Below are 22531 nucleotides of genomic sequence, written 5' to 3' on the forward strand. Positions count from 1 at the left end.
TTCAGTATTTGTGGCACTCGGGCTCAGCAGTTGTAGTCCGTGGGCTTGAGAGCACAGGCTCAATAGTTGTGGTGCATGGGATTAGTTGCTTTGAGGCATTTACCAGACCCATGTCTCCTGTATTGGCAGGTGGATTCTTACTCACTGTGCCCCAGGGAAGACCCATTTGTGGACTTTTTGATGACAGCCATTCTGACTGGTGTGAGGTGATACCTCATTGTAGCTTTAACTTGCATCTCTGTAATAATTAGCAATGTTGAGCATCTTTTCACACATGCCTTTTGGACTTTTGTCTTATTTAGAGAAATGTCTATTTAGGTCTTCTGCCCGTTTATCGATTGGGTTATTTTTCTGTTACTGAGTTGTATGAGCTATTTGTATATTTTGGAAATTAAGCCAAATTTGTGGCTTGTCAGTCACATTATTTGCAAATATTTTCTCCTAGTCTGTAGGTTGTCTTTTCATTTTATTTATTGTTTGTTGTGCAAAAGCTTATGTTTCTTATTTGCTGTGCAAAAGTTTGTTAAGTTTGATTAGGCCCCATCTGTTTATTTTTGCTTTCATTTCTATTGACTTGGGGGACTGGCCTAAGGAAAAAGTGGTACGATTTATGTCAGAGAATAACTTGTCTAGACACTCTTCTAGTTTTATGATGTCAAGTCTTATATTTGCCTTTAAGCCATTTTGAATTTATTTTTGTATATGATATGAGGGTGTGTTCTAACTTCACTGATGTACACATGACTGTCCAACTTTCCGAATACCACTTGAAGATTGTTTTCTGCTTTGTATATTCTTGCCTCTTGTTGAAGTTTGATCATAGGTGTAGGTTTATTTCTGGGCTCTTTATTCTGTCCCATTGATCCATATGTGTTTTTTGTGCCAGTATTACACTGTTTTGATTACTCTAGCTTTGTAGTATTGTCAGAAGTCTGGGAGGGTTACACCTCTAGCTTTGTTCTTTTTCCTCAGGACTGCTTTGGCAATTCTGGGTCTTTTGTGGTTCCATATAGACTTTGGAATTATTTTTTCTAGTTCTGTGAAAAATTTTAATGAGTGATTTGATAGGGATTATATTAAATTCTGCCTGCATTTATAAATGGCATTCCCCAGAGAAAACTACCAGGAAAAAAAAAAAAGGCAGGATTTCATTCTTTAAATGGATAATCAATTCAATGCAACTAATAAAGGATTTCCCATATGTTTATATCAAAATTAGACATACAAAAGGTACCAATAAAAAAAAAGAAAGAAAGAAAAAAAAAGGTACCAATAGATTTCAACATTTTTACAGATCATTTGTTATAACAGTTTTTGAAACTCTATATTTTTAAAAGAAATATTATTTAATTGTATACATACATCATGTTTGCTTTAGGTACAATCTGCTGTATAGTTGTGACTTTTCTGTTTTATTAATGTCTTCACTGTGTCTGTTTCACCTGCCTTAATCTGGCATATTTGCATTATGCTCCAAGTAGAAATGTGCAACGTATCTTCGAAAATCCCCAAGGTCTAGAGAGGCACCTGGGTTACAGGCTCTGTGCAGCTGCCATGCATTGCTCATGGCTATGTCAATCATATAGCTCACCAAAACTGAGTACCACTTCTTGCTTCTTATTCTCACCCTGTATTTGGAAGTGATCTGTTCCATTTTAGCTACACCTTCCCTGCATTCATCATACAGTTTCACTATGGATGGTTGACTTATCTGAGGGATCTCCTTGTCACTGGCAAAACAGTGAATCTCATCAACTGGCTCTATGCCAACAGCATTGGAACACAGACTGATAATACCATCACCATGCCAACGACACAAAATGATCTCATCATTTTCTTCTACTCGGAAATCACAGTACCCCTTCTTCATTGTTTTCATATGTTCTGCACTCATAAGGGGGCATTTTTCAGTCCTGCTCTCACGAATTGTCCCTGTTGCCCTCACCCCTTTCTTCTTCAAGGCTGATACCAATGTGACACTTGTAAAGAAGCCATCGAAGCACAGATGATATGGATACTGACCCCTTGCTAAAAGAACATCAGCAAAATTCATCACGAGGTTTCCACCGAAACCAAGATCAGGATCCTTACCTGCCATCAGAGTTGCTTCTTCTTGATGAGGCTCAAACCAAACCAGATAACCCTCTGTGGTAGCACCACACCAGATTTTATAGCCAATTCTAATAGATTTACCATTCAGAAATTGGTCACTATCAAAGCACTCACACATTGTCTTATCAAAACAGTAGTATTCTTCGAGGGGAGCATATAGGAGAAAATTTTTATTCATTTGCTTTATGAGAGGCCTCAATTTTGTGAACTTATCATTCTGATCTAGATGGCTATTATCTGCAAAATGCAGGTATGAGAAAATCAACTCAAATCTATCCCTTCTGATTGCATCTCTAACCAGGTTCTGGTCAGCATCAGATGTTCCCCAGTACATTCCCCTTCTGGGACGCTGCACGAGTCCACTCAAAAGCAGGATACCAAATACACACCTCACTTCCTGAACTGTGACTTCCAAGTTGACATTTTTCTGAGAAGCATAATTATTGGTTTCACTGACAATCAGGTTGAATGTTTCATCATCAAAAAATAACTCAAAGAACTCTACTGGGTTCAACTTTTCACTCTTGAGATTCAAAAGTCCAGAATCCAGTGCTGACCAGCATGGAAAGTTGGGTTTAATATCTCTTTTGGTCCAGTTCTTCTCTGGGACACCTGACCCCTTTAGCCTTTTTGGAGCAGGCTGGGTCTCAGGCCCGTTATCCTCTTCCACATCTGAATCACCAGAAAATGCAAGGCCTTGGAGCAGTTCACTCACTCGAGCTTTGTCTTTCTTCCTCCCTTTTCGGGTAATGTCTCCTGCAGCATATTCTAGGGAGGAGATGTGCATCCGAGCCCACAAGTCACCCGGATGACGGTCCTTGAGAGTGTTCAAATGCACAAGTGTCCTTTCAGCAGGAACAGGGGTACCACAAGGAGCCTGGGGTACACAGTCTCTGAGAAAGAAAAAACATAGGCTGTAAAAATTCTCAGTCTCATTCACTGATAACAGGATAAATCCACTGACACCTAAAGATTCTTCTGTGGGGAATACTTCTCACTCCCTGTGTTTCTGTGGGGAGGGCTCTGGCATTTCTGGTCTCCCCTCTTCCAACTCACTCCTCATGACTTAACTGTTGAATCTGTGAGAAGGAACTGGGCTGTCCTCTTTATGAGCAGGTTGCAGACATTCCATGTTCCTTCCCCCAGTCAAGATGGATCAGGAAGGCCTATGCAGAAAGGGTCTGCAGTCACTATGCATCCATTTCTCTCTGCCTTTGAGCAGCTTTACTGGTCTAGCTTCTGCCAGTCATAAAGCTGAGGTTTGTAGAACTATCTGTTTTACTCCTATGTCTCTATTAATTGGTTCTGAATTTGGACAAAGAAATGGGTGGTTATTTACTGAGCCCCCTCATCTCTAACAGACTTTCTGAACAAAGAAGGATTTAGCCTCTTCTAGTTCTGCATTCATCTGGTGGATACAATGTTTTGGGGAGAAACAAAAGAGAAACTCAGACTGATTGCCCTTAAACTGATTTTTACGGGTTTCCCAAAGAATTATGCTAAAGTTACTAAGATGAAAATTATTGTTTCATACAAACTCCTTAAATTCTAGAAATCTGCATTTTATTTACTAATGTCCTGTCAGTAAATGGTCTAATTTAAGAAGACATAAGGGGGAAAAAAAAAAAAGAAGACATAAGGGAGAAAAAACCAGTGAAAAAAGTATGGTGTAATATAATTTCCAGTACATATATTTATCTGCTTAGAGCATTTATGCTGTCGTGTCTGACTCTCAGTGACCCCATGGACTGTAGCCCACCGACTCCTCTGTCCACTGGATTCTCCAGGCAAGAATACTGGGAGTGGGTTGCCATGCCCTACTCTAGGGGATCTTCCTGACCCAGGGATCAAACCCAAGTCTCCTGGGTCTCCTGCACTGCAGGCATATTCTTTACCCACTGAGCCATCTAGGAAGCCCAGTGTAATTTACAGTACATGTATTTATCTGCTTAGAGCATTTATCATCCTGAATGTCTTTAATATCTGTGTGTATGATCCATTCAACACATCCATCTTAAAAGTTCCCTGACATCCTCAACTTCAGGGATCCTCCTTGAATTCTGTCACTTCACTACACTGAAGTTTCTATTGCTGAAAACTCCAAAAGCTCACTCTCTGTTCCCAATTTCTTTTCACTCTAGCCTCCTCATACTGTTGTCCCATGGTATTGGTTCTTCCCTCTCACTCTGACTCTTCCATTCCCTCCTCATTTTACCTCCCTTGCTCTTACATCTAGACTTCACGATCCATTGCCTTAGTCCCTCTTGCCAGGATCATCAGTCACCCTGCCCCAGTGTCTGCAGTGCTGGACCAGCAAAATTCAGCACCAGATCAACCTCCTCCTTGGTCTTCTCTATTCCTCATCCAGGAGTGAGTAGTGCCAGAGAAATCACACAAGGTAGACTGATACAGCTAATAATGATGGTCTCTGAAGTTCTGCTACTCAATACTGCCCAGAAACCCTTCTCATGTCCTCTTGTCCCTTTCTTCCCAGTTTCCCACGAGTGTTCCATCACTCTTCTCATATCTTCTTTGTACTCAGTTCTTGGTATCTCCAAACATGATTTTTTTTTCTACTCCAAAGAGGACCCAGAATTTTTCAGGCAGAAAGTTGCTCTTCAAAATGATCTGTGACTCTTCTCTTCCAGCTTTTAGCCTCTCTAGGCGTTTGCATTTTCTTTCTCTGTTTCTCTTTGATTTGCCTCCTCTTTATTTGATAAATGCCGGCTACTCATCAGGTTTTGTTTTAAATGTTACCTCTTCTGGGATACCCTCTCCAGTATCCAGATCTCAGTTGGGTTCTCTGCTGCAAGATCTATCATAGATAGCTACAGGGCACGAATCATACTGCATTGTGCTCTGTGTTCACTTATCTGCTGTATCCTTACCTGACTTACTGAAGGTAGGGTCTCTGTATTATATGTGATTCTGAATATGAGTGATAATGTTTACTGAATGAGTGAGGATGTTGGGGGTCACTCAATCTCTGATATCATGATGGAGCCTCAAACCTAGAACAGCCTACCCCTTCAGACTTCTTGTCACATCAAACAGTAAGATATCTTGATTCTCAGAGGCACTGTGAGTCATGGTTTCTATTATCTGATGTAAACATACCTGACAGACACATGAGCAGATTTGTATTCTCTAATTATAATCCTGAGCTAAGTCACAGTGTTACTTCTCTTCACTTAGTACAGCTTGGCTTAGACTTCACCAGCTTTATGAAAGATTTCACTTCTCAAGCTTTAAGACATTTCTCTTTTAACTGAGACTGTGGTCCCTGTTTCCCTAAGATGAACAAATGTCAAGAAGAATTCTCATCCCGTGCCCTGCTCTTCAATATAATTATCCCAAGCTGTTTCCTTTTTCTTCTTTACTCAGGTCTCCAAGGACTTGGTGGTCTCACCAGAAGCCCACCTTCTGCTCATGATCTGGTCTCTCTCTGCTTTAGGAGCACCTATGCTACACACTCATTCATTCCACAACCAGCACTCGTGTGTGTACTATTTTTTTAAATTGATGTTGGAGTATGGTTGAGTTACAACATTGTGTTAGTTTCTGCTGTGCAGCAAAGTGAATCAGTTATACACACATCCACTGTTTTTGGGTTTAATATTCCCTTCCCATTTAGGTCACTACAGAGCACTGACTAGAGTGCTCTTAGCTGTCTATCTTATGTACAGTAGTGTATACATGTCAATTCCAATTCCCAATTCAACCCACCCCTCACTTCCCCCATTCCTAAGTTTGTTTTTTACATCTGTGACTCTATTTCTGCTTTGCAAATAAGTTCATCCATTTTTCTAGATTCCACACATAAGTGATATTATATAATATGTCTTGTTGGCTTACTTCACTGTGTATGACAGTCTCTGCAGATGGCATTATTTCATCCCTTTTTGTGGCTAACATTGTATATATGTATGACATCTTTATACATTCCACTGTTGATGGACATTTGGGTGGCTTCCAAGACCTGGCTGTTGTAAATAGCGCTGCAGTGATCACTGGGGTGCATGTATCTTTTTGAATTATGGTTTTCTCAGGTATATGCCTGGGAATGGAATTGCAGGGTCGTATGGCAATTCTAGTTTTTTGAGGAACATCCATACTGTTCTCCATAGTGGCTGTACCATTTACATCCCCACTAACAGTGTAGGAGGGTTCCCTTTTCTCCGCATCCTCTCCAGTATTTGTTGTTTGTAGATTTTTTGATGATGGCCATTCTGACTAGTGTGAGTTGATGCCTCACTGTAGTTTTGATTTGCATCTAATACTTAGTGATACTGAGCATCTTTTCGTGTTTTTGGCCACCTGTGTGTCCTCTGTGGAGGAATATCTATTTAGATCTTTTGCCCATTTTTTCATTGTTTTGTTTAAAACTTTTTTAAAAAATTTTATATTGGGGAATAGCCAATTAACAATGCTGTGACAGTTCCAGGTGGACAGCAAAGGGACTCAGCCATACATATATGTGTATCCATTCTCCCCCAGACTCCCCTCCCATCCAGGCTGCCACATACGATTGAGCAGAGTTCCATGTGCTATATAGTAAGCCCTTGTTGGTTATGTTCTAAATATAGCAGTGTGTACATGTCCATTCCAAACTCCCTAACTATCCACTGAGTTTTTTTTTGTTTTCAATATTGAACTGCATGAGCTGTTTGCATATTTTGGAGATTAATCCCTTCTCAGTTGCTTTATTTGCAAATATTTTCTCCCTTCCTGAGGGTTGTCTAACTGTAGGTTTGCTGTATAATGGCCTTTTATTATGTTGAGGTAGATTCCCTCTAAAACCACTTTCTTGAGTTTTAATCATAAATTGGTGTTGAATTTTGTCTAAAGTTTTTTTCTGCATCTATAGAAATGATATGGTTTTTATTCTTCAATTTGTTAATGTGGTGTATCACATTGATTGATTTGCATATATTGAAGAATCCATGTTGCATCCCTGGGATAAATCCAACTTGATTAAGGTATATGATCCTTTTAATATGTTGTTGGATTCAGTTTGCTAGTATTTTATTGAGGATTTTTGCACCTATGTTCATGTGATATTGGCCTGTAATTTTCTTTTCTGTGTGTGTGATATCTTTGTCTGGTTTGGGTGTCAGAGTGATGGTAGCCTTGTAGAATAAGCTTGGGAGTGTTCCTCTGCAATTTTCTGGAAGAGTTTCAGAAGGGTGGGTGTTAACTCTTTTCTAAATGTTTGACAGAATTCACCTGTGAGGCCATCTGGTTCAGGACATTTGTTTGTAGGAATTTTTTTCCCACTTTGGGGCCCTTTTATCTTTTCTAAAAAGAACTTTTTTATTTTTGGCTGTACTGGGTCTTCACTGCTGCACAGGCTTCTCTCCAGTTGCCGCGAGCAGGGTTACTCTTGGTTGTGGTGCACAGGCTTCTCACTGTGGCGGCTTCTGTTGCTGAGCACAGGCTCTAGGACACACAGGCTTCAGTAGTTGTGGCATGTGGGCTCTGCAGTCGTGGCTCCTGGGCTCTAGAGCACACTTAGTTGCTCCACGGCATGTAGGATCTTCCCAGACCAGGGATCCAACTCATGTCTCCTACATTGTCAGTTGGATTCTTTACCCCTGAGCTACCAGGGAAGCCCTGTTTGGAGTTTTTTAATCAAACTTTGTTTCAGTACTTGTGACTGGTCTGTTCATGTTTTCTGTTTCTTCCTGGTTCAGTCTTAGAAGACTGTACCTAACAATCTGTCCATTTCTTCCAGGTTGTCCATTTTATTGGCATACAGTCATTTGTACTAATAGTAGTCTCTTATGATCCTTTGTATTTCTGTGGTGTCAGTTGAAACTTTTTAATTTCTAATTTTATTGATTTGAGTCCTCTCCTTTTTCCCTTGATGAGTCTGGCTAAAGGCTTATCCATTTTATCTTTTCAAAGAACAAGCTTTTAGTTCTTTGCTATTGTTTTGTCTCTATTTCTGCTCTGATCTTTATGATTTCCTTCTAAGTTTGGGTTTTGTTTGTTCTTCTTTCTCTAGTTGCTTTAGGTGCAAGGTTAGGTTGTTTGAGATTCTTCTTGTTTCTTGAGATAAGACTGTACTGCTATAAATATCCCTCTTAGAATTGCTTCTGCTGCATCTCATAGGTTTTGGATCAACATGTTTTCGTTGTCATATGTCTCTAGGTATTTTTTTATTTCTTCAGTGACTCATTGGCTATTTAATAACATTGTTTAGCCTCGTGTGTTTGTTTCTTACAGGTTTTTTTCCTGTAATTTATTTCAAATCTCATAGGATTGTGATCAGAAAAGATGCTTTTATGATTTCAATTTTCTTAAGCCTCAGTAAACTTGTGACCCAAGATGTGATCTTGGAGAATGTTCTGTGTGCATTTGAGTAGAAAGTGTATTCTGCTGCTTTTGGATGGAATGCCCTATGAATACCAATTAAGTCTATTTGGTCTAATCTCTCATTTAAGGTTTGTGCTTCCTTTATTAATTTTCTGTCTGAATGATCTGTCAGTGTAAATGGGGTGTTAAAGTTCCCTACTACTATTGTGGTGCTGTCAATGTCCCCTTTCATGGCTGTTAAAGTGCAAGTTAGTCACTTAGTCGTGTTTGACTCTTTGTGACCCCATGGACTATACCCTCTGTCCATGGAATTCTCCAGGTAAGAATACTGGAGTGGGTAGCCATCCCCTTCTCCAGGACCAATGGCTGTTCAGAGCATCTCAATATATGTCAAATGCTTCGTTGGGTAAATACGTAATTGTTATGTCTTCTCCTTGTATTGATCCCTCAGTCATAATGTAGTGACCTTCCTTGTCTCTTGTCTATTTTGCCTGATACGAATATTGCTACTTCAGCTTTCTTTTGATTTCTATTTGTATGGATGTCTTTTTCCATCCCCTCACTTTTAGTCTGTATGTGTCCTTAAGTCTGAGGTGGGTCTCTTGTAGATAGCATATATACAAGGCCTTGTTTTCGTATCCATTCAGTCAACCTGTGTCTCTTGGTTGGAGCATTTAATCCATTTACATTTAAGGTAATTATTGATATATACGTTCCTATTTCCATTTTCTTAATTGTTTTGGGTTTGTTTTTGAAGGTCTGTTTTCTTCCCTTCCTCTCTTCCTCTTTTGTTCTTGTGTTTCCCACCTAGAGAGGTTCATTTAGCATTTGTATAAAGTTGGTTTGGTGTTGCTGAATTTTCACAGCTTTTGCTTGTCTATAAAACTTTTGATTGCTGTTAAATGTGAATGAGAGCCTTGCTGGGTAGAGTATTATTGGTTGTAGGTTTTTCCCTTTCATTACTTTAAATATATTTTGCCACTCCTTTCTGGCCTGCAGAGTTTTAGCTGAAAAATCAGCTGATAACCTTATGGGGATTCCCTTGTAATGTGTTGCTTTTCCCTTGTTGCTTTAATATTTTTATTTATATTTAATTTTTGTTAGTTTGATCAGTGTGTGGTCTCAGCTTGTTCCTCCTTGGGTTTACCCTGTATGGGACTCTCCTCTTTGTGTTCCCTGGATTGGGTGACTGTCTCCTTTCTCATGTTAAGGAAGCTTTCTATTATTAGGCCCTTTCTCCTCTGGGGCTGTTCACCTGTGGCTCTGTTGTGTCCCCTTTTGTCCACCGTGCGAGTTCACAAACTACACTATTGTTGGTGCTGCTCTTGGTCCTGCCTTATTAACCCTGGGTATGTGGGCAAATGGCTCAGGTGTTGTTTTCATCAGGTACTGGTGCAAATCCTACTACTTACCTTTAATTTGTCTATTATCATCAGCTTCACTCCTTTTGATTCTTGCTCAGGACTCTCCTAATGGAGGCTGAAAATACCCTACCTATCTTCCTGTCTTAAGTCCTTTTCCAGGTCTGATATTTCTTTAACCATCATGACAACAGCCTCACTTGCAGCCCTCACTCTCCTATCTCAATCCTCTGCCTTCTCTATCTTCTTTTTCTGGCTTCAGTATCTATAGCTCCACAAAAACATAAGGAAGCCAGGGGAACAGTGATCAGGCAAGGAACCAAGAGAGGATTCTCGAAGGCAACCATGTGCCAACTGAAGGTTTTGTGTAATTATGATATACCGACAGGTCAGTGTCTTGGAGTGGGGCCTCCTATGATCATAGAAGTGAGTGTTACTTTTTCTGTATTATTCCAGGGAAGAGACGTTTACCAACTGGTTTCTCTGGTTTCATTCCAATTTTTTACACTTGTAGGAGCTATTCTACATGGACACTCACCTGTTGGCTATTCTTGAGGCCTCAGCACCTCGTTCCGTTTCTTCAGAAGTTTCTTGCTTTGCATTAAAAAATCCATCTTTAGTTACAACTTCTTCAGCTAAAATAACACATTGATAATTCAAATGTCATTGCCACCTGAATCTAGAAAAAAATCTCCAGGGTAGGGAATAGGATGTTTCAAATTAAAACCAAAAATCAACAGGTGTCCCAGGAACATAGTCAGCAATCCTAAAAACGTGGTAGAGTGTGGGAAGATACTAAGAAAGGTCAGTTTCCAGGGGAGAAGACCTAGTGGGGCAAAGACTATTTAAAGAAAATTACACATAGACAGTAGTGCTCTCAGAGTAAAGAGAACTTCCTCTGACGTGAAGGAGGGATACAGCAAAGGTGTTTGTGGAATTTCCAGATATTAAGGGATATGTGAAAATAAATTATCTGGGATCCTTGCAAAGGGGGAAAAAGGGGAGCAAAGGACGAGACATTGAGGGAATCAGGGAACACAGAGGGACGATCAGAGAAGAGAACAGCAGGAATCAGTAGGCTGAGTGATTAGTAACAGAAGGTACTGTGATTGTGAGGGATACAAAATGACAGGCCGAGAAGCGTGGAGATCGAGACCAGAAGGGGAAAGAAGGGTGTGTAGGAAATGTGGGTTCACAATGGCTGAGTCAGGGTTAATGATGGGAAAGGTGGACACCAGCCAGGGGCCTGTCCTTACCCATGAGACTGATGTTTGTAACCTTCTCCTGAGCCAGACTCGGAACTGGCCACTCCTCCGAGACAAGGACAGGTGCTGCTTCCTCAGTCTTCACTGATGTCTACAAAGACAAAAACTGGCCTCTTAGTCTTCACTGTGGTAAAGATAAAGGGTCTAGTTGTGAAGGGTGCTGACTACCACACTGCACACCAGTAGAACCAACCAGCAGGGCCCGCTCTCTGAAGGTCTAGAGGAGTGTCATCCTGCCTCTCTCCTACTTTCTGAGGGTTGTCAGCAGTCCTCCGTGTCCCCTGGATGCACACTCTGGTCTCTGCTTCCGTCGTTACATGGCCTTCTCTGTGTGTGTGTTTGTCATCACGTGGCCTTCGTACAAGGACACTGACCACTGGACGCAGGGCCCACCCTAATGCAGTACGACCTCATCTGAACTTGATTACATCACAAAGAGTCTAGATCCAAATCAGATCAGTCACATGTACCTGGGCTTAGGACTTCAATACATCTTTTCCAGACACAATACAACCCGTAACTTCGTCTTAGCCCTACTTCAATTAATATTAATTTTTCTCTTTCTCTGTCTGGTCTTTCATTATTTGACTCAACGCTACTTTCATTCTACTGACCACCCATATCTCTGCCCTTTCATTGCCCAGACTGTTGATCTTCTTACTCCAACTTAATTCAAACTTGATTACACATGGGTGCAACATTTAATTATTTCTTGGAGTTATTATGTTCAAACGTTTGCATTTTTTTAAATACATGCTTTTTTTGTGGGGGGGGGGGGTGCTGCCCCACATGGCTTATAGGATCTTGGTTCCTCGATGAGGGATCAAACCTGGGCCCGAGGCAGTGAGCGTGCAAAGTCCTAAACCCCGAACCACCAGGGAATTCTTTCTTTTTTCTTAATAAATTACTTTGTTTCTCCATTATGTTACATTTTAGGATAATTACATTGATTTAAATATACATAAGGTTAAGTTTTACTTGCTATACATTTCACTTGCTATACATTGGTTTTCAGGAAGGTAAAGTATTGAGACTAGGAGGCCCTGGGTCTGATAGGATAAAGAACCAATTAGAAATCACAGAAGAAAACTGAGTGAGGAGAGGACTGCATGAAAACCTGTTTGGAGGAAACGAACTCAGCAGAAAAGGACTTAAATGGGAGAATTAAAATACGTTTAAACTAAATGACTAAGAAAATGATCGGACCACTAAAAATAAGGGGAAAAATGAACAAGAGTCCACTCTGTGAAGAAGATACACAGTACTGCCATTACCATCACCAAGTATTAATTGGGCATGTGCAGAACACTGGGACTATAAAGGAATATGAGGAAGAGGTTGGTTCTCAGACTGCGGAGAGAAACCAGAGGTTCCTCAAAAGAGAAAACATGTCACTGGACACCAAATGAGTGGAGGCACTTTCTGAAACCAAGGGCCTCACTCTGCCCCTTATTCTTATAGCCTGAGATTTGGATGTGCCTTCCGCATTCGGTGCGGAATGAGGCAACAGCGTGTGTGTGTGAGCTCCCGGATGAGGCGCACGTGGGGTGTGGTATTCTGTGACAAGGTGAAGACACAGGGATTGTGCCACCTGAAAGGCTCTCGGGGTGACCAGTGTGAGCCAAGAGAAGGGGCACGGATGGGTGGGCGGGGGGAGGAGGGCTACTACTGAGGCTCCCACAGTCTGGGCACCCTGCTCACCTGGGATCTGGCTGGGTTCAACCCCAGTACTGCAGCCTGGTCTCTCGGATTCTCTTCCTGGAGAGGGTCTGGTCTCTGGGACGCAGGCCTTGTGGACGGAGCAGACAAGAGTCCTGAAGAGACACAGTAGCTTTTACAAGAGCCCTTTGTGGGGGACCCAGCCCCTAAATCTTATGTTTGTTAAACATCCAAGAACTAAGATACAGATCTTAAGCTAGAACATCACGTCTATTTTCATTGTTAGGAATTCTAAAGCTTTAGCGTCTCCCATCCACAGAATAAGTAGTGTTTGTGAACTCATGAGATACTTTCCAGTGATGCACTTTCACAGACATAAAAGAAAAATCAGAAATCACAGATGAAAATAAGGAGAGGGAAGAAGCTGGTGACTGAAGAAACATTAACCAGAGAACAAAGAATAAAGATAAGTGGAGAATAGAGACAAAGCCAAGAAGCAACAGGGAAGCAGGTAAGAGAAAGATGAAGAGAGAAAATAAGGATAAAAAAATTGAGCTGATAATGGGGGAGGCTGGGTATGTGTGGGAGGCAGGGGGAGACGAGAAATCTCCTTTCAATTTTGCTGTGAACCTAAAATGGCTCTAAAAAAAGTCATACATGTACACTTGAAACTAATAACACTGTAAATAAACTATACTTCAGTCAAAAAAGTCAGACACACAGTCATACACAGAAGAGATGCTAACTGCAAACTAGGAGAACTTTTGAGAATCTGCTGCATTGGAAACCACAATCCAAACAGTGATAATGACTGCATGTCACTGCACTGTTACTTAGAAAGATTCTTTCCAATTCCTTCTCTGTACAAGGGGTAGAACACAGTCCATTTCACAGGGGCACTGAAGGCTGAGATAACATAAAAGCCCTCTGTAAAGCCCTTTAAGACCCCATACAAAGTAATGTACCAGTTTGCCAAGACGGTAACAATAGTGGAAGTCCAGAATTACTAAACAGAGTGCACAGGGGATAATTCTAACCCAGAACATGGCGCTACTTTTCTTTGCTTCAACAGTGAATCACTGTGGAATCCTTTTGGTGCTTTTCCTTCATACTAGAGACAATAAAGCTTGCTAGGAAAATAAAAGAGCCTTGCCCATGATTCACTATTACTACCTAATCTCCCCACAATGCATATATGCCAAAAAAACCAACAGCTTAAAAAGCACAGTGTGAAGCAGGTCTGCTGTCAGAGAAAGGGCTAAGCTAAGGAGAGGCAAGATGGCAACGGAAAATGGAAGAGGGGCAAAGAGATCAAGAGCAATGGGAAATCTGAGAGCAAACGTCAGACCAGACTCTGTGACTGCTCCTTATCATCCTCCTGAGGTGGAAAAGCTTTAGGGTTAAACCTGGGACGAAGGTAGAAGAATGTTTTCAAACATATTATAGCTCATTACACACACCACACTGATCCCGTTGCTCTATATCTCTGCCAAAGACAGAATAAGACAAAGTGGGCTTAAGCTGTCATGAATAAGATGATATCAAGGTCTTTTCTACTTTTCCATCAGCATATCTAAAATTTAACAATCTGACACTAAGAATCACAGCTAAGCATTAAGAGACTAGCAAAACTAAAGTACTCAGTAGTTTTCATTTTAAATCTAGTGTTCCATGACTGGTGGGAATGAAATACCAAATACACACAAATAACAGTCACTGTAAATCATATTTTTTACATTAAGAAAAAAAAAAAGGCTTCGATGGTACCCAACTTTTTTTCCAAGTCTGAACTTCCTGGTTTGAATTTAAACACCCCATAAAATGGCCCCAACTGACCTTCCCTCCCACCCCCCCCTTTCCTCTAAATAAACCCTACCCTCCAGTCATGCGGGCTGACTTATTATCCCTTTGAAAATACCAGCAGGAGGGGAGGGAAGGCAGGGAGCCTGGAGAATTGATCTTCCGTTCATTTGGTTTCCGGTACCCTGGAGAAATGTGCTTGGGTTATGACTAGTAGGCACACAGGTCCTTGGCCAGAGTCTCCAGAATATTTGGGAGGGCCTGCCCCCTTCTAATGTCTATGTCAGAAGCTTTCTCTCTCTCCTTTATACTTTAATAAAACCTTATTACACAAATAGGGGCTTCCCTGGTAGCTCAGATGGTAAAGCATCTGCCTATAATGCAGGAGACCTGGATTCAATCCCTGGGTCGGGAAGATCCCCTGGAGGATTAAATGGCAACCCACTCCAGTATTCATGCCTGGAAAAATCCCATGGACCAAGGAGCCTGGTGGGCTACAGTCCATGGGGTTGCAACAATCGGACACGACTAAGTGACTTCACTTCTTCACTTCTTCTTACAAGGGTAAAAAGCCCTTGCGAATGACGGGGAATGCATCTTGAAGGAGGCCACTGAAGAAAACGTTACCATGGGGAAAAAGGCAAAGTTATGGAAAGCTACCAAGTAAATATTTAAATTCCAGGTGTGGAATTACAAATGTGGAGTAGACACATATAGTAAAGAAAATCTTGGTCAGAAGGTCAGGTGACAATGCCTCTGCTGACCCTGGGCAAGTCATTTATACTCTGAGTTTTGGTTTTCCTAACTACTAAGGGTGTTGAAAAGATCTTAGATTTCTAACATTTTACAGGTGTTTCTAAAAGCTTGCTTAGGTACAGGGTTAGACAAAAACAAAACTTGAGAACACAGATAAACAAGCCTTCACTTAGAAGGCCGCGCGCCTGTCAGCGGCCTGTTCCCAGCGTCTTTACTAACCTCCCCCTCCGGCACTCACCACTCACTGCTTGGGGGGACGCTGGAGGCTCACACTTCAGGGCGGTTGCCCCCAACAGGAACTGGGGGCTCTGACACTCTGAGGAGGTTCCTTGATAGTCTGTCACCAGTAGGTGCAGGTCCTGTCCTAGAGTGTAGACAGAAGCCTGGGAACAAAAGATTCACTTTGAAAAGGCATCCTGGTGGGAACTGGACTGAACAGCAGTTAGGGACATTTCCCAAGGGAACACCAGACAAGCTTCATTTAATCCTTAAGTAGAGAGTAAGACAAAGTAGCAAGACACAGACATTCACTCATCTGGCAAATTTGGACTGAAGGCCTACTAAAGCCAGGCTCTGTTCTACATGCTGGGCAAAGAAGAGACACAATACAGGCAAAGAACCCCTGCCTAGAAAACAAAACAAAACCCCAGATGTATGCTTAAACTAGTGTGTGGAAGTTTAGTGAGAAATAGGATATGTACATCATCTCCAAATGTCTCCCACAGCTTACTTACTAATTACAAAGGGGAAAATGGTAACTTGATAGTGGAGAAATCTGACATATACCAACTTAACCTCATCAGTAACAGGACGATCCACCACCATGGGCCTCCTGAAGTGATGCACTGAGGAGACCACAATGCCATTTCTGTGGAATTCCAGCCAAAATGTACTACCTGGGTCTTATCATGAGAAAATACAAGGCAAACCCAAATTGAGGGGCATTCCAAAAAGTAACCGACCTGTGCTCTTCAAAAATGTCATTGTCATGACAAAGACTGAACAACTGTTCCAGATCTAAGAAGACTGAAGAGACAGCAACTAAAAAATGTGTGATGATGGAATCGGGGCAAAACTGTCATAAGGAACACTATTGGGCTATTATGGATACATCTGAACAAGGACTACTACTGAGGTGATAGTATCATAAAAATTTTAATTTCCCAAAACATGATAATCTATATTCCAGTTATACAAAAGAATGTCTTACTTCTTCAGAAACACACACTGAAGTGTTTAGAGATAAAAGGTCATGGTATCTCCAACTAATTCCATTCTCAAATGGTTCAAGAAAAAAAACTGCATAAGCTGTATGTGGGTGTGTGCATGCACACGTATGTATGCATACAGAGAGAGGGAGCACTTGCTCACACAAGAAGGGTGGCACATTCCTGTAACAAATGTTAATATTTTGTTAACATGTGTGTGAATCGTACACACAGTTCTCTGCACTTCTCTCCCAATACAAGTTATAAATTATTTCAGAGTTAAAAATTGACAAATGTTCGCCACTACATCTCCCACACCACCACACACATTCTCTTCCCACCTGTTCTCCTGAGTCTCCTGTGTCTCTCTCTAGACTCTCCAGCGCTGTCACTGCGTCCTCCCCACTCTCCAAAGAACATGCCTGCAACCTGGCCTGGAGCTCCTTGGGCAGGATGGTCAGGAACTGCTCCAACACCAGCAGCTCCAGGATCCGCTCCTTGCTGTGGGTCTCTGGGCTCAACCACCGATGGCAAAGTTCTCGGAGCTGGGCCAGAGCCTCCCGGGGCCCAGCTACCTCCTGGTAGCAGAACTGCCGGAAGCGCAGGCGGCAAAGCTCCCGAGTGTGGGAGCCACTCTCCTGTGAGCTGCATGTCTGTTCCCATGTGGGATCTTCCTCCTTCACTTTCACAAAGCTGTCTCCATTTTCAGGAGCGGGGTCCTGCAAAACTTCATCCATGTTGACCTTAAAGGCTTAGAAAACAGTTCACTTAGCTTTTCCAAATGTATACCTGAGGCATAAGTATTGATCAGTAACGTGAAAATAACAAGAGCTTCAAAAATCTATGTAACACATATTTTTGTCCCCACTCTAAGTGATGCTCAACAACTGAGCCCGCTTGCCTGTTTTATCAATGAAGTATACCTTGACTCCTAAGGGAGTAGAGCCCAAAGGGAGGGGATATAAGAGAAGAAGGGTTAATAAGAATGCCTGAGCAGCTTATACTTTAGAAGGAGGGAAGGTCATCTATCTCTGTGTCTTTCTCACAGAATACTTTAGCTTAGGTGAAGTAGACTTTCAAAAGTCTCCATGTCTCCATTGCCTAAGATCTGTTGTGATGAGATTTTGTTACTTTTCCCATTATGGGGTGGAGTCTTTTTCCTTCCCTTGAATCTGCCTTGGTCTGTGACTTGCTCTGACCAATAAAATATGGCAGATATGACACTGTAAGCGGAAGTGCTCTTGTAGTGCCTGGCACACAGCCATGAGACTGCCATGCTGTGAGAAGGCCCAAGCTAGCCATGCAGAGGTCACGTGGATGAGAGCCACAGAGCCCCAGCTGAAGCGGAGCTGAGCCTAGTCCCCAGCCACATGAGTAAGTCCGGTAGTACTGCCCAGTCAACCTACAGACTCATAAGAATTAATAAGCTGAAGTTGTCTTACACCACTAAGTTTGGGGCTTTATTTTTTTATGTAACAATAGATAAACTGTAGAAATATTTCGACTTCTGTTTCTCCCTCTCATTTTTCCTTTTGTTATCTCCATCAAAATTCAATATTATCTCTGTTCTAAGAACACTCTTATCTGGTTCTGACTTGCCTTTCATATTCCAGACTCACATCTTGAAATGCCACACGATGCCTCCAGCCTTGGACCTTCCTGCCCTGTCATTTCAACACATCCCCAACTGAAACCAGCCTCCTCAAAGCTGCACTCACTCTGTATTTTTCTATTTCTGTTGGCATCACCACCATCTTCCAGGTATTCAGGCCAAAGCCAGCCTACATATAGTGTACATATCACCCTGGGTCCAGTCAGTTCTTCCTCCAAGATGCCTCTTGCACCCACTGCTTCATCTTCCGTTTTACACCCTTATTGTGATTGACAGTCACTATTATCACAATATTTTCTGTGTGGTATTCCTGCCCCACCACCTCATCATCACTGGATCAGTATTTCTTAAAGCACAATTCGGACCATATCTGACAACACCCCTCCCCCCCCAAATGCTAATTTCAGTTGCTCCTGGTTGAACTAAATTCAAACTCCCCAGGATTCGATCTTAGAACTGAGTTTCACTTACGTGTTTGCCACTCGATAAACATTTATCGAGCACATCATTATTTTCCAGGAGCTATTCCCAGAATAAAAGACACAGACCCTACTTGCAAGAAAGCCATCGTCTTCTCAAATGCCTCGTGTCACTGCCAGCTGATACTCAAATTTGTTCCACCCACCTTGTACGTTATGGCCACGACCAGTCTTCTAACTGTGAATCCCCAAGGCCCAGCGCAAATGCCACCCCCAAACCTAACGTACAGACAATCTTGTCCTCTGAGCCACTCAGACGGAGAGGGTTCCCATGGAAAAGTGAGCCCAAACCTGCCTCACCAACACGCTTCACTTTTCAACTCACAGGTCACAGCCCCCATCACGACCACCACCCCTTGCTCCTTGAGGCCAGGGTCTTGTCTTTGCCAGTGTACCTGGTATTCAACAAATACCGGTGGATGTCTTGCTGAGCGCACGGAGATGAACTGGGATGCCAGACGTCCCGCGGGCCCAGAACATATCTTACTGCGATCGCACCCCAGCACTTGGAATACAGGGGGCACTCGGTGAATGACTGTCTTAACTGCTGGCTAACAGACCAAAAGTTCAAGGAACAAGCACAACAAAGACGTAGCTGACCCAGTGAAAAATCCCACCTGAGAGCGGAGGCCCAGCTCTGCAGTCTGGAGAAGCCAGCTGCCTCGCCTAGTGGGCGTGCCGCACTTCCTGCCGTCAGGACTTCGGGGGCCAAAGATTTCTCCTCTCGCCGGTGTGGCTGCCTAGCCGGCTCTGTGCCTCTCTAGGAATGCGGCCGCACGTCTCTCTGGTGCGCCTGGAGGACTCCAGCTGCCACAGCCCAACCTGCTCAGTAGCATAGTCTCCGACAGACCATCCCGATATCCCTAAACTACCCCTCATTTTTGCAATTACGTCAATTAAAAACCAAGTAGATGATGAAGGCAAAACTGAGTTTCGGTCTTTAGAGTCCTCACAGGCTGCTGGGAAGACAGATGAATAAACGTTGCAACACAGCAAGCAGCACATATTTTAAAATTTTAAATATACAGATTCAAATACGCACAACTAAAACTCAAGTTGCATATGACTGCATATATGACTTAGTTAAGCCTGCTGATAATGTATCAATATATCAAAATATATTAAAGAGTCCTATAATAAAAAAACTAAAACACACCCTCGAGTTGCACAGAGACTGAAATGAAAAGTATCCTAACTCCCCACAGTTAACCACTGTTAGTATTTTGTGTATACCCTCCCAGGACACCACTAACCACACAACAGCACTCAACAAACATTTGTTTAGTAAGTATGCATTTTAAACCACCTCTGGCATCATGATGTTATTTTACATCTTATCTTTTTCAGTTAAGAAAACTTGGCGATCTTCCCATACCAGTTTATCTTTTAAGAGCTAATTAGTATTCCAGTGTATGGGCTAATTTACTTAACTATCCCTACTATATTTTTTCTTTATAAGTAGAGAACACCACTGAGTATCTTTATATGCTTTTATGAATATATTTCTAGGGTAAATACATACTGGAATATATTTGTCAAAGGGCATGTGCATTTAAATTTAAATCCCCTGTTTAATTTTTAAGGGCACTGCTGTTTAAGAGTAAAATGAGAATCTAATAGAATAATTCAGCCCAGGTGAACATGGTGGTTCAAAATCAGAATTAATCTTAATTAACAACCACCATGTGAAAAGATGGTCAGTTTTGACAGTAAAACTATTTAAAAACTCTAAAAAGTAAACTCAAACAGAAATGGCCAATCAGACGATATTGTTGCAATACAGTACAGTCTTCCTGACTTTCTGCTCTGATTTTTAACTGCCTTTTAAGGTGTCTAGGATGTTTTATGTTGTAAGCAAAACCCCAACTTAATCTGTTATAACATTTGCCCTTTGTTCAACATTTGTATAATTTTCGGGAATAAGGAAAACATTACGTAAATGTATCTCTATCCATCATTTGTGCCTAGGTGGTTATTTATGGGTCTGCCCCCAGGGTACAGATGAGCACACCACTTCCTTTGGAATTGTAAGGAAGAATTAGGTTAAAGTGTCAATGAACTTAGGATGCTTGTAATACCTATACTATAGAATCATCATGAAAAGAAAAAGCCAAGATTAATTTTCCAGGGAGTTAAGGGTATGTACTGTTCATGGGGTTCTCAAGGCAAGAATACTGAAGTGATTTGCCATTCCCTTTTCCAGTGGATCACGTTTTGTCAGAACTCTCCACCATGACCCGTCTCTCTTGGGTGGCCCTAACATGGCATGGCTCATAGTTTCATTGAGTTAGACAAGGCTGTGATCCAAGTGATCAGTTTGGTTAGTTTTCTGTAATCGTGGTTTCCATTCTCTCTGCCCTCTGAGCGATAAGGATAAGAGGCTTGTGGAAGCTTCAGCTAAGTCGCTTCAGTCGTGTCCAACTCTGTGCGACCCCATAGACGGCAGCCCACCAGGCTCCTCTGTCCCTGGGATCCTCCAGGCAAGAATACTGGAGTGGGTTGCCATTTCCTTCTCCAACGCATGCATGCATGCTAAGCCACTGCAGTTGTGTCCAACTCTATGCGACCCTACGGACAGCAGCCCACCAGGCTCCTCTATCCACAGGATTCTTTAGGCAAGAATACTGGAGTGGGTTGCCATTTCCTTCTCCATGTGGAAGCTTCAGTCAATCCTAAAGGAAATCAGTACTGAATATTCACTGGAAAGACTGATTCTGAAGTTGAAGCTCCAATACTGTGGCCACCTGATGCAAAGAACTGACTTACTGGGAAAAAAAAAAAACCCTGATGCTGGGAAAGATTGAAGGCAGGAGAAGGGGCAACAGAGGATGAGATGATTGGATGGCATCACCGACTTGATGGACATGACTTTGAGCAAGCTCCGGGAGTTGGTGACGGACAGGGAAGCCTGGCATGCCATAGCCCATGGGGTCACAGAGTTGGACATGACTGAGCGACTGAACTGAAGGGTATATAATTCTTCATACATTGGATCTTTTCATTATCATCGCTCTTTAATGAAAATAAAGATATTTCAGGTTACTTCCTTAACTGAGCAGAATCAAATAGATCTAAACTATGATACAGAGCTAAATGTTTAGGCATTAACCTCAGTACATCCCTCAAAACTCTTGGAAAACTCTCTGGTATCAACTTAATTTTACTAATAAAAGCAGAATAAAAGATACATACTTTATGGCTTCTTAAGCAATGGAATATGACTGACTTTCCATAAAATTCAATTTCTTGAAAAATTACAGCTGCTTCTCCTGAAAATGGCATTAATTGTTGCTTCTGGTCAGCTTGCACCGAGTCCGATCACAGTGGGAAGTGGATCAAAGGCTCCTAAGTGCCTATTTCAACCTTCATCTTCCCCTTTACTCTTAGTAACAGAAGCCTGATTTTCAGCTGGACACTCTGAAACCAAGAATAAGATATACTTTCCAGTTTCCCCTCCTTTAGTTTTGGCCTATGATATATGTGCTGAAGTGATTTATGGGAAAGCTGCTTAAAAGGAGCTGACTGACGGGGAGGCACCTCTGTCCTTCTGCCTTCTGTCCGCATTTTGTATGTGATAGCTGGAGCTTCAGCAGCCATCAAGGGTCATATGATGACTTTAAGGAATGATGGCATGAAAGGCAAAGGCTGGGGCCCCTAGTGATGTCAGAGAACCACCTTCCAGGCCTGGACTGCTGTCTCTGGCCTTTTCTATTTAAAGAAAAACAAACTTTTATTATGTTATTCCCACTTTTTGTGTTTGAATTATATGCAGCTGAACAAAACCTTTGCAAAACCTGAGGGCTCACCAGTCTTCCCACTCACATGAAAGACTAAGAAGTCTTTTCTAGACAGCGGTACCCCAAGCAGCTACCACCAATCAGCAAGTGATATTTATCATCCTGGTGACATATTCAGAAGTCAGACTCCCCTAAGCTTACTAGTCTTCACCATTACCATGACA

General features: G+C 42.0%; 1 protein-coding gene across 5 annotated transcripts; it reads right to left on the reverse strand.

The window, feature by feature from the left end:
- Positions 1-1187: 1187 nt before the first annotated feature.
- PGBD1 (piggyBac transposable element derived 1) lies at positions 1188-22474 on the reverse strand. Of its 5 annotated transcripts, none has more exons than XM_070456875.1 (7): positions 21763-22474; positions 16821-17230; positions 15510-15654; positions 12758-12870; positions 11048-11147; positions 10330-10426; positions 1188-3005 (listed from the first exon to the last, which is right to left on the reverse strand). In XM_070456875.1, the coding sequence occupies exons 2-7, from the start codon at positions 17214-17216 to the stop codon at positions 1448-1450; spliced, it is 2409 nt and encodes an 802-aa protein (XP_070312976.1). In that variant the 5' UTR covers positions 17217-17230; positions 21763-22474; the 3' UTR covers positions 1188-1447. The 5 variants fall into 5 exon arrangements, with proteins under 5 accessions (XP_070312976.1, XP_020745931.2, XP_020745925.2 ...); XM_020890272.2 differs by lacking the exon at positions 21763-22474 and adding an exon at positions 19188-21738; XM_020890266.2 differs by lacking the exon at positions 21763-22474 and adding an exon at positions 19188-21738 and having other exon boundaries at positions 16821-17268.
- Positions 22475-22531: the final 57 nt, after the last annotated feature.

Source organism: Odocoileus virginianus, chromosome 27, assembly GCF_023699985.2.
Source record: "Odocoileus virginianus isolate 20LAN1187 ecotype Illinois chromosome 27, Ovbor_1.2, whole genome shotgun sequence".
NCBI classification, from domain to species: Eukaryota; Metazoa; Chordata; class Mammalia; order Artiodactyla; family Cervidae; genus Odocoileus; species Odocoileus virginianus.

What these genes read in the sequence shown, in the direction of transcription:
- PGBD1 (XM_070456875.1), bottom strand. Translation starts at nt 17,216, where the DNA reads ATGGATGAAGTTTTGCAGGACCCCGCTCCTGAAAATGGAGACAGCTTT. An exon ending in TACAAACATCAGTCTCATGG is followed by an intron (nt 10,427 to 11,047) that starts GTAAGGACAGGC and finishes GTGTTATTTTAG; the next exon opens with CTGAAGAAGTTGTAACTAAA. An exon ending in GCCTCAAGAATAGCCAACAG is followed by an intron (nt 3,006 to 10,329) that starts GTGAGTGTCCAT and finishes TTTCTTTCTCAG; the next exon opens with AGACTGTGTACCCCAGGCTC.